Source organism: Choristoneura fumiferana, chromosome Z (assembly GCF_025370935.1).
Source record: "Choristoneura fumiferana chromosome Z, NRCan_CFum_1, whole genome shotgun sequence".
NCBI classification, from domain to species: domain Eukaryota; kingdom Metazoa; phylum Arthropoda; class Insecta; order Lepidoptera; family Tortricidae; genus Choristoneura; species Choristoneura fumiferana.
In genome coordinates, this window is record NC_133472.1 from 16,351,714 (window position 1) to 16,364,625 (window position 12,912).

General features: G+C 34.8%; 1 protein-coding gene across 1 annotated transcript; it reads left to right on the plus strand.

Moving 5' to 3' along the window:
* The first annotated feature begins 553 nt into the window (after window positions 1-553).
* Window positions 554-12,440, plus strand: LOC141429599 (transcription factor E2F7-like). Its single transcript, XM_074089990.1, has 3 exons — window positions 554-1,035; window positions 6,871-7,204; window positions 7,517-12,440. Exons 1-3 carry the CDS (start codon window positions 848-850, stop codon window positions 8,000-8,002), a joined length of 1,008 nt encoding a protein of 335 aa, XP_073946091.1. The 5' UTR covers window positions 554-847; the 3' UTR covers window positions 8,003-12,440.
* Window positions 12,441-12,912: the final 472 nt, after the last annotated feature.

The following is a 12,912-nucleotide window of genomic DNA, read 5'->3' on the forward strand; positions in this document are numbered from 1 at the left end:
GGCATTCAAGCGCATATATAGGCTTGAAGTTTGTAGATGTTGGCTAGGGTGTAAATGTAGCATTATAATGCCCGATTCAAAATAAATAAAAAAAGTTGGATATTGTGATTTGTGATCATGTTTGTGATATTGAAATCAGGGGGTGCTGTAAGAAATTTAAAATATTCTATCTTACCGTCCCTCTCACTCGTATTAATATATATGAGCGTTGGTGGCACGGTACGACACGAATTCAATTTTCGACTTTCACGTTACGAACGACTTATCTTGCCGTCCCGCCCGCTGACGCTCATTTATTTAAATACAAAAAAAAATACAAGCATTGGAACATAGAACCTCCTCCTTTTATGAAGTCTGTTAAAAATACAATAGGTACTGAATACGATAATACGAAAGAGGGATGCAGGGCTACTACGAAATTCGAAACTCGAAGTTCGTATCGTGCTGTCCCTCTCGCTCTCGTATTAAATAGTATAAGTGTCAGAGGAACCGCACGACACGAACTTCGAGGTTCGAGTTTCGTAGTAGCCCGTCAGATTGAAATTGAAGTGAAATATAGAAAGCGGGCACAGGCAAGGCACGCTCAGGGCTCGCGCTCGCGCGCATTTAATGTATCTGTCAAAAATGTATACAGAGAGGTTATTGCAGTGAATAATAAAAAAATGTTTCATAAAAACAAGTTGCCCTTTTAAATAAATTACGTACAATATCGAGATCCTAAAAGTTTATGATTAGATTACGTATTGAAACCACATCGTCCCTCTTGGTGTACGGCCAACTAGATTAGTGCAGTCTCTCAAAACTACCCGTATCTTTCTGGTCCTGGAATTTTACAGAATGTTATCGCATGATGTATGAAGATGACAACATAACTTCCACTCCAAAGCGCTGCGTGCTCACTGAAGTAACCAATTCGACCAATGTGTCTCCCACGGCGAACTTGAAGTTGTTGACGAATGTCGCGCTGCTGTATCCGACGCCGCCGCCGAGCGCCGTGCACCGCAAGGAGAAGTCTTTGCAAATATTGTGCGATAGGTAAAACATTTTCGTGCTTTATCTTTAACTTACTTTATATGATTACAAGCTATCGTAATTTTGGCAGCGTCCAGCGAGAACTTTGCATTTTCTCGGGATATAAAGAACTCCATGATATTGTTATGGCTATATCAGGGATAGTGGCGCTTTCTTAAAAATATTTTTTAACAATAGATATTTTGAAGAACTGTTACTGACTAACACTGTTTTTTGTTAAACTATGATTCAACAAAGCTGTTTGTACTATTTCTTTAATTCATAATATAATTGTAATAATCTTCTTGTGTAGACAACTTTTTCTTCTAAATATAGTGCCAGTTCATAAAATCTGTTTTCCTCTTGTTTAGTTGGCAGTCATTTTGTGATGGTCTCTATTACACTTGCAGTTATTGAACAGTGCTACATTGTTTATATCTTGCTTCTCAGCTACTAACATTGCACCACAGCTACATTAGTTTGGCACATAATATAATATGTTATCATATCAAACCCACATATAACAATACATATTATTATGTGCCTGTAACAATATAAATGGGCTTGTATAACATATGTATTGTTTTATATGAAAGACAAGGGGGGGTATTCTGCATGTGAACCCTTTTCTACTCGCCATTTATAGAAATGTAAAAAAATATATTTATTTATCATACCAGCTTAGTTTTAACACGCACACACAAACATCACACGTATTCCCAAATGGGGTAGGCAGAGCACACGAAATGTTACTGCTCCGGAGCCACTTTTAGCAATTTTAGGTTTTATGCATGACAAAAACGGTTCAATAGTGACAGGTTGTTAGCCTATCGCCTATGGTATACCTTAACCTATATCCTTAGTCGCCTCTTACGACATCCACTGAAGAAATGGAGAGGTGTAATTCTAACCCGACACAATAAGGCTTGTTTTAACCTGAAGAATATATTCTAATGTTTATTTATAGTAAATGTTAAATCTATATACAGTGGTGGACATATAATTAGAAACACTTAGTACAATTTATAAATTCTTAATTCAAGCAATACTTTAAGAGCATTTTTTGTGTGACATCAAAGAATATTTAATACTTGTTAGTACTTAAACAGTAGAGCATCTAATATCGGACGTTTTTTGCAATACCGGTATTTTTTCGATACCGAAAATTTAAATACCGGTATTCCGGTATTTCGATATTTTTTAGATATTCGTATTATTAAAGTAAAATTAATGAGTCTCCCACTTCCAAAACCTTTCCAGTTCCGACTATCTTAAGTATGAGTGGGTACCTAAGATTATTTCAAAGATGTCTAAAATTATTTCAAATTACAATGAACAAACACGCGCACCTTTAAAATTAAACTGAAAAAATTCGAAATTCTCTCATTTCAAAATTCAACCAGATTGTTTTATTTAAAGTTTATTTTCGAACTGTGAATATTTCGAGTTGTTTCAGTTTAATTTTAAAGGTGCAACGTAAGTAAAGTATTTTTATACAAATTTCGAGATACTCGTACTCCGTTTGATGATACACGTTTGTTATTGTCTAAATGAGTCGAGATCTACTTATGTGTAACATAGGGATATTATTTTATTCCTGCGAATTTAATATTTCTTTATCCCTAGTAAAAACATTGCTTTAAAATAACTTATTTATTACTATATTTACTATTTTAAAAATCAGGTGATCCATGAACTAAGATAACGCAACTAAGCAATAATAATAGAAATGTGTGAAGGTAGAACACACTACTAAAACGCGACGCCATGCTACGCTACCTGACTCGTGTTAGTACAATCAATCCCACACATTTCCTATGGCCAGGTGCAGATATAAGACACGCCACGGAATGACACGCGGTTTTCTCATAGGCATCGTTCATAATCTTTATAAAAAGTAGATTCTAATTTAATTTATTGTAAATAAAAATATTAATTAAATAAGTATTCACGAATTTTTGACTTTTGAGTGTTGAGACTGTAATACTCTATTTAAAAACAAAATAATTGGTATTTAGAGATCAATATCGAAATTATCGAAATACCGGTATTATACAATGTCAATACCGGTTTTGCCAATATCGGGATTTTGCTCCGATATTCCGGTTTTTCGGTATTATCGAATACCGGTATTCATGCTCTATTAAACAGCTCTAGCTTCAAAATTAAATAACATTATTTAACACTCAATGGAAATTAAAAAAGAAAACCCGGTATCATAACAATTATCAATTTCTTTAACATTGGCAGCTTGGACAACTAATTAGAAACAGAGCAATTTAAAGAATGGCTAGTGTTCGAAATTTGAATGTTTAGAAAAAACAACACTACTTTCGCAGCATTACGCGTTTTGCCGCCTTTTTCACTGTTTATCATTAATTTTTGCGTGATTTAATAGTTGAAAATGGATAAGAACAAAAGTTGTGATGCTTCAACAAGAAAAATTATAGAATATGAATCGAAAATAGACGAATAGAAAGATTGCAGACCATATGGGTTGTTCACTAAAGATGGTGTTTAATGCAGTCACACGTTAAAAACAACACAGAACATCAGAAAATGTTCCTAGAAAAGTTAGGCCCAGGAAGACTACACCACATGAAGACAAGCTCATCATTCATTTAGCTAAGAAGGACCAGTTCCAGTATAAAACCATGTTAGAAGAGAATGATTCCACATTCCAACAGTAATTTACCAGTCACATGGATATTTCAACATGACAATGATCCAAGGCACACAGCAAGAAGCGTGAAAGCATTCCTTAGCGAACAGTTGGTGAGTGTTGGAATGGCCTGCCAACAGCTCGGATTTAAATGCCATAGAAAATCTGTGGCACATTGTGCAGAAAACATTGTCTAATAAACAACTCATCAGCATCGACGAACTTTATTACGCCTTTGTTGAAGCTTGGCATAGACAAAGTATAGTACTAAGTATATGTTCATGAGCTTGGTCAACTATTCCTGTGGCAATGTGTGAAAAGTTGATAGTGTCAATGCGACATCGTTGTATAGCTGTAATAGATAACAACGGCTACCAAACTAAATACTAAAATTCTATGGATAAGGTGATGGACCTACCCTCTTACCCTTCTTTTTGTTTGCTTACCTTTGCTCATGTTAATTACTAAGGATATGTCATGTTTCTAATTAGTTGTCCACTATATAACACACTGTTTTTTTACTTAAATTTATAATTTGATAGAATTATCGCAAAACCGTTGTTTGATTTTCGCAAAACCGCCGAAATAATACACAAAAGCGATGATTCATTATAGACAAACGAAAACGAACCCTATTATGCTAAGTAAAAAAAATACATCAAGTTAGTTTAATTTGAAATTTTGAAATAATATGTTGTTTCTAATTATATGTTCACCACTGTATATAAAAAATTCAGTCCTGACTGACTGACTGATATATCAACGCACAGCCCAAACCGCTGAAGCTAAAATGCTTGAAATTTGGCATACATATACCTTAAGTGACATAGAAGTGCACTAAGAAAGGATTTTTCGAAATTCCCACGGGATAGGGAATAAATGGGATTTATATTTTTAAAATTACCCTATTTCTGTAACTATTATCAAGAGACTTCAAATTTGGCATGCAAGTAGCTAATACCACAGAATAAGTAATAGCTAATAGGTAGTAACAGCTAAAACAATTTTCAGAATTTACTGAAATTTCCACGGGATAAGGAATAAAGCGTACTATTTTATACTAGCCAACTAGATGATTTAGAGACTTGATATTTCTAGAGAGTCATAGAGGTAGGTAGGTAAAAAGGAATTTTTCAATTTCTTTCAATGACTATTCATATGATAGACACCACCTGATGCTATAGCCAAGTTCGTCTGCTCATGAGGGACCCCTCACAGGTTGATAGCTCTGATACGTAATTTTACAGCCATGTACGTTCAGTTTTAATGAAAGAATGAAATAGCTATATAAAGATTAAAAAAAAATTAAAAACAGTGTAGCTTTCTATTGTATTTACAAATTCTTATCTCGCGGGAATTATCTAATAACCATCGTGTACGAAGTTGCGATCAAAAGAAACACGTAGTCACTTTAATGTTTTTCGAAATCTACTCCTAAATATGTGAAACAGCTGGAGTTCAAAGTTGATATGAATTACGATTATGTAGGTTGATTTTTCAATTCGAAAATTTGAACCATCTGTCTGAAACGTCTGTCTCTATTTGTATTTGATATTTTTTTTTGATTGAAAATTTAGTAATTTTAGGAAAATACCCAGAATTTGATAGTCAGGGGGCAATATTGCCCCAATGAGCGTTAATTTGTAAACAATATCTTTTATTTCGGATAGTTTAATGTGTATTGGACCAAATGAAATAATTTTTAAGTGTCTTTCTTGCCACAAAAACAAAATGGAGGCATTCGAAATTACTAAAAATGTGTTTGGTTGGAACAGTCATATTTTTTTGTGCCATAAAAAAAAATCCTTGAATTGTTCAAACATTTTTAAAAACATGCCTGTTTATTGTCCTTTCTTTTAAGGTATCACTCATTCATATTGCTTACTAAATCATAGCACTTTTATAGAATTTCTTCATCAGACTGTAAATGGACTTTTTAATGTAAAATATTATTTTCAAATGAATTAATTTACTTTTCAAATCACAACAAACTGAAGATTAACGATTTTTTTTTACCTTTTTAGGGTTCCGTAGCCAAAATGGCAAAAACGGAACCCTTATAGTTTCGCCATGTCTGTCTGTCTGTCTGTCCGTCCGCCCGCGGCTTTGCTCAGGGACCATCAATGATAGAAAGCTGTAATTATGCACGAATATGTATATGTAAACTATGCCGACAAAATGGTACAATAAAATATATAAAAAAAAAATATGCACTTAAAGAGGGGGTGATTTTTTTATCGTTTGATAGGTCTTTTAAACCCATAAGAGGGTTGCTAAATCGAGCGCTAAAATCTAAATCGCTGGGTGGAATTTTTTTTAAAGAATCAGGATGGTAGTAAGTATATCAAACTTACAAGGAAAACTATAACGCTTAAGTTTTATTGAGAATTATTAGTAGTTTAATAGAAGTTTAAATAGCAGCCTAAGGTATAAAATATACCTAAACTTGGATGGAATACCTATTCGATAAATTTCGGCTAATACATAATATATAGCTAAAAATGGTCAAAATTTCTCGGTTATCACCCCCTTAAAGCTTTGAACCTAGCTACCAAACATCCTCTATATCCATTTTGTATGAAAGCCAAGCGACTATTTCTAACGACGCCATTAACGCCGGCAGAAGTGTTGCCATTAATGGATTAGAACCTACTATAAGGGAGTATCTTTTAACTACTCCAACGCCATCTACATTTGGGAAGTAGAAATACGGTAAACAAAGGCCAAAAGCTAGCCAAAAATTACTCAATAATATCAAATTTTTAAACCAATTTTTGTATTGACATATATCAAAAAAAACATTTGATGTATATCGTATATGTATATATCATGATATATATCCATTGATATATATCCTCGAACCCTGGTCGATAAGCCATCTAAAATGACCCCACATTGCGTAGGTACATTTTGCATAAGAGCTTAAAAGGCTCTGCTAACTCTGCATCATCCCCTCTGCTAACTTCCCCTATAGCCCAACTATTATTGTAGAATCCTAGTCACGTTATTTTAGTGTAGACTATATCCTAATAATGTAATAGTTCTGTATAAATTAATTGAAAATGACATTTAAATGTAAGATAAAAAAATGTATTAATGCCCACATCCCCAAATCCCCATTAAAAGTGCAAATAGGGCTGCAAATTAGACTAGGACTCCAAGCTTCTTTACTGGTAACAGAAAAAATCCTTTTACAGATTCCTCAACCTGTTCCCACTATATGGGCTTGGCACAGTAGAGATACAGCTGGACAGCACAGCAGCTCGGCTTGGTGTTGAAAAACGCCGAATGTATGACATCATTAACATCCTTGAAGCCATGCAATGTGCAGTCCATAAAAGAAAAAACACTTATCTTTGGCATGGAGGATCAAGACTGAATTCTTTTCTGAAAATGCTTAAAAAACAAGGGGAGAACTTGAGACTGTCAGCAGCATTACGCGGGAGAGCTCCAAAGCCACCTGCTCCTAAACATAAAACACTAGGAGTCTTGGCTCAAAGATTTCTGATGCTTTTTCTGGTAGAACCACCAGTAAGTTATTTCTATTGTATTAATCTGTAACTTACACCTAGTGCCATCCACGAAGACGCGTGATTTTGTCAAAATTAGCCATTAATGACATTGTAATAAGAACCACGGCACGCGTCATCGTGAATGACCTTACCTATAACTTCCGTTTAAGATTTCATCCTACTCGTGCTATAGCATTGCCTTCTTTGTCTTGCCTCAAACAGAAGTGTGTACTCATTCATTATCCATCTATCTGCAAAGAAGTATTCTTTAACTGAAGGTTTAGTGGGAGCTAGAATAAGTCAGTACCTAATAATACTACTTTTCTTTCAGAATACGCTTATTAACCTGGAGATGGCTGTGAGAGTACTGATAGACTCGTCTAATAAGAACAAAACTGCTCTTTCTCCGGAAATGCTAGATCGCCAGCACAAATCAAAAGTAAGGAGGCTGTATGACATTGCTAATGTATTCATTTCCATTGGTCTCATAGAAAAAGTGTGTGGTAATTCGATTTTGAAGAAACCTGTGTTTAAATATGTAGGGCCATTCAAAATGAAGAAGATTGAAAAGGTGATAATAAATACATCATCTCCAATTACTCCTAAAGTACTCAGTCACGACCAGCGTTTGACTCCTTGCCATGTATTCTCTGGTAGATCAAAACGTAAGTTAGAGTTCTCTAGCACTCCAAACAGCAATAAAGAAATCCAACTTGGTGTTACCACTCCACCTCACACTCCATCCCACAAATGGGACGAGATCTTATTGGTTGCAGATATGGAGCTAACTAGAATCAACAATGGAATTATTTTGTAAATATTTTTGAAGAAATTATCCGTCCATGGAAATGGTTTAGGTGACAAGGAGGGTTTACTCTGACTTTCTGCGGGTTTATTCCATTGTTATTGTACCGACGTTTTAGTGGATATAGACCATAAAAAGTTATTCTCGTTCGTTCTTACAAAGAAAATTTCACAATGTATGTCTAATTGATCTCAAATCTCGATGACAGTTCAAGATCAGGATGTATATCTTATGTTAATTTAATGTAATTTTATTTAAAAAATACCTTAGGGAGTTAGGTTCAGTTTGGTTTTACTGAATTGAAACTTGATTCCGTGGTTCGCGAATCGTAAGTAGGCAGACTCAATAATTGCGCGGCGGACGTTGCCCTGTATAAAATATACAATCAACATTTTCCTGTTGTTTCCCCGCTCTGTCCCTCGGGCAACAACATAACATTACAGCTAGCGCTGGTAACCGCACATGAATACGTAAATCAATTGCTTGTATCTGCAACTTGGCCTGAATGAAATATTATCGTGTCCCGCAGGAACTTGCATTCTTTCAGCAAAGAAAATATACCTTCACAAGTACTTTAGAAAGAACTAATTTATTTTACGAGTACAGTCTCAACATGGATACTCTTTCGTTTAAAAAATCGCCAATTTCGGTTCAGCGACGCTTGCGTGTAGAGGTAACCGAATTACTTTCACATTTATTTATAATATTGCATAGTATGAATACTTATGGATTAGATTAGTACGGATTGCTAATAGCTTTTACTGTAAGATATTATCACTACAGGGTGACCTAAATAAAGACCGATTCTGATATTGTACAGTGTGGTTAGGGAGGTTTTTTTAGATCATTCTTATGGAAACGCTTGTGGTCCAATAGTTTATGCTTTCCAAGATAATCATAAACTTGAGATTTTTCTCTAAATCAGCATTTTTGACACTAGACCAAATGACCAACAATTCATAAGTATCTCGGAAACAGTTTTAAGTATAAAACTTAATAAGTTGAAAATATGGTTGAATGACATTTTTAACCAAATGGCACAATAATGTATACCTATATTTTCAGGTCACCCTGTGTTTATGTTTACATAATAATAAATTAACTTAAAATCAATGGAGCATAATTAATGATATGCTCATTCTTAGCAACTCTTCTCGTGTCAAATCACTCGCTGTAAACGTGATATCTTTTGATTAGTGGTAGTGTGTTTTACTACTACGGGACAAATCTAGTGTGGGGCGTCATAAATAAATTAATAATTCACTATGCAAATGAAAAGTTTGTATCGACATCCTTTATTGTACCTACGCTACACTAAATGTGCGTTTAGACCAAAATAACATAGAACCAGAGCAGAAGCACGACCATAATATCATGTTTTAGGATTCCATGACTTAAATGGAAAAAGTAAATCCTTTTGAGATCACTTTGCTGGCCGTCCATGCGTGCTTGTGTGCGTATATGTATATCTCAGGGACGGGTAGAGGTATCAAGTCAATATTAATATAAAATACTTACTAAGGGACATGGTCTCTTGCAGCTGTTAAAGCGAAGGATTTTTTTAAGTCCATGTTATCAAGAGATACCAAGAGGTAAGACTCATTTGTATTGTATAATGAGGTAATCTATTTACTAATTTCCGGTAGTAATGAGAATAAGATTTTTATTTTAGCAAGCATACCTAAACAGTGATGTTTTCTGTGGTACATAAATTATATACAGCGTGTTTTTTTGATATTACCTCAAACTTTAAGGGTAGTTAGTGAAGGCCCTAATAATCACATATTACTATGTTTTAGTAAAAAAAATGAAATTATTTTCCTTACAAAATTAATTAGCACGCAATGTATCACTACGTGATACTGCTTTTTTTTTATTCAAAACGTCGCACTTGTTGACGTGACAGCTGTCACAGAACGTTTTTCTCTAAGTTCTCTCGTATCAAATTATTGTACGTACTACATTGCTGCTCGAAAATATTTCAAAAATTAATCACGGCTTGGTAGTTAATTTTAAATTAACAATTTTTTTTGATATCGGTTCACAGCACCTAAATCTTCGTCTGGTTACAGTTTGAGGTAGTATCGAAAATACACGCTGTATAGGCCGAAATGTGAAGCGCAAAATCTAAAAGTATAAATAATTATACTTGTTTATTTATACGAACCCCTCAGAATATATTTTTGTTTCTCATTTGTCCTTGAAGAACATAAGCTTGAAACGCACTGATAGCGGTGGTGGAGCGGTGCGGCGCGGCGCGGAGGCGGTACTTGGCACTTTACTACGAAGTGCAAAATTCGAACTTTGTCTTGCCGCCCCGCTGACGCTTATGATATTTAAAACGAGAGTGAGAGGGACGGAACGATACAAATTTCGTAGCAGCCCTGCGGGGCTACTACGAAACTCGAAGTTCGTGTCGTGCGGTCCCTTTGACACTTATACTATTTAATACGAGAGCGAGAGGTACGGTACGATATTAACTTCGAGTTTCATAGTAGCCCTGCAGGTTGTAAAATTCGAGCTAACTTGAGAGAGTCCGCATCGCGCTGCGCTTACTTCCCGCGTGGTATTCTATACAGACTATTTCATGTTACCTCGAATATTACAACCGGTACCGCTTCCGCGCCGGGCCGCACCGCTTCGCCACCGTTGTCAGTGCGTTTCAAGCGTTAGAAGATGAATTCATCTTTTAGGTTTTTTAGCGTAATTGGAAAAAGACATGTTTTAGATTGAGCAATTTTGTCGTCGATTGGCGACTATTGCTGTTCTGTTGGTTCTCTTTCTAGGTAATTCTTTGATACAAAATGAGAAACACGAATTTTCGTTCAAGTGCATGGAAAAAACAAAAGAACGCTTGTGTTCCTACTCAGGCTCTTTGTAATTTTAGTATACACGAACTTTATTAAGTCGCCCGTGCATAGAGTGCTCATTTGTTTGTTTGGTCTAAATGCACCTCAAGGTGAATCTTTAGATTTTTTTTTAGTAAGTATAATGTATTTTTGTGTTGACCTTGAACTGCTTAAGTCGTCTTCCAGGAAGTGCTTCAAATTGATGAAGTATTAGATATCCTCTCAAACATTAATCAATCATGAACAACAGTTATTATGTTCCTTTGTTAAAATTTTATTATTGTTGCTCAGAAAAGAGTTTTATTGATTTCAGAGACTAGTGGTGCAATTAGATAATTATTGACTTATATAAAAGCATAATGTATTAAGTAAATAACTTTATAAAGACGTATAAAAAATCATTTTAAATGAGTTGTAAAATTACGGTAAAAGTCAATTTAGGTAGGCATTTATAAAGTTTTACCTGTAAAAGCATGACTTATTATTGCCTTAGAGGGAGGATATTTTTTAATATTTTTTTACATATATAGATGTTAAATACAATCGATTGTTACAATATTTACATAGAATGCGTGCTTATTGGAATTAAATTTTAATGGTATATGTAATAATATAATTTTATTAATAAATGTTTAATAGTTCAAAAACTTTCAGTATGAACAGAGTACATAAAGCATATTATTATAAACCTGTAAATATTTTACAATTGACACACCTTGCCCTTACTGTTGCATATGGATTGATTGGATACGCCTTCACGCCGTGCCCCGTAGTAATGCCGTAATCCAGTCAGTTCCGGAAAACGAGCGAGGATAAGTGTTCTGAGCTTTTCTCACCAGATCAACGTAGTCGACAAGTTTCGCATTTTTCTTTACTAACTTATCTTTTGAAAGTAGAACTGTAAAGTGAGTGAAATAAAAAAATAACCTAAGTACTTCATAAATGCGACTCTGGAACGAAAACATAAATTTTTAAAATTACCTATTATATGACTGAATACCTATAAAATAATGCGTTCACCGTAGTAGCGCTGCACCTCGTGGTTAGATCAGTGTTACTGACTAGAATGGACAGAATCAGTGTAGAATAGGTTTGCCAAGGCAACCTTTTGGACTTACCACATACTTTCCCTTATCTTTAGGTATGTTTATGTTTTGAATTCCGTTGTTTTTTTTGTATAATCGCATTTGTAGTAAAACGCAGTAGGTAACTAAGTACGATACTTAGCATGGCTTTCAAGCAGTTAGCGGAAATCATAAGTGGGTGCGCTTATGGCACCCGGGACGCGTGACGCGTGACGTGAGACCTTCCCGCTAAAGAGATCACGCGTACCTATTGATTGCCGTGCTCAACAACTATGCTTGGTATTGTACCCGACATGGGTGCGTCTTCGTAACATCGTGGTTATACTGTTGATTTATTAAGGCAAAGGACTTACTCATAGATATAATGAGCCGTGATAATCGTAACAATGTCTTCGTTAGCTGCAGTTAAATGAATGCATTGAAAGTTTCTAATATTTTTAAGGCGTTTAAAGCTACTTTTCATGCTCTATTTGTTGCTAAGCTATATCTGTAATATTAAAAGTAACATGAAATTAATTCATACTTGTTTAATTACTCCTTTCCTTACCTACTATTCTACGACAGCGTGAAAAAGTTTCAACACACGCCAATCTGCCTACATATTTTGGACCGTTACGATAAATAAGTACATTTTATTCTCCTGAGCAGCTGAGTCCTCGCGTATCTACTTTATAAAGGACCAATTAACACTAAGAATAACGGCCTAACGTACTTTATAAAGTACAAATTGTTCATTGAATAAAGAAATCTATGAATTTTGAAATAATATCCAAAATAACAAAGCAGGTCAACCACGCCTAGGTCTTCAGCACTAAGTTGTTAAAAAAATGACAGGAGGTTAAATTTGGTTGTAATACCAATATATACCTAGTGCCATCCACGAAGACGCGTGATTTTGTCAAAATTAGAAATTAATGACATTGTAATAAGAACCACGAACCCACCTATAGACGGGTAATGTGAAATGAGTACCTGCGGGTAATTTATG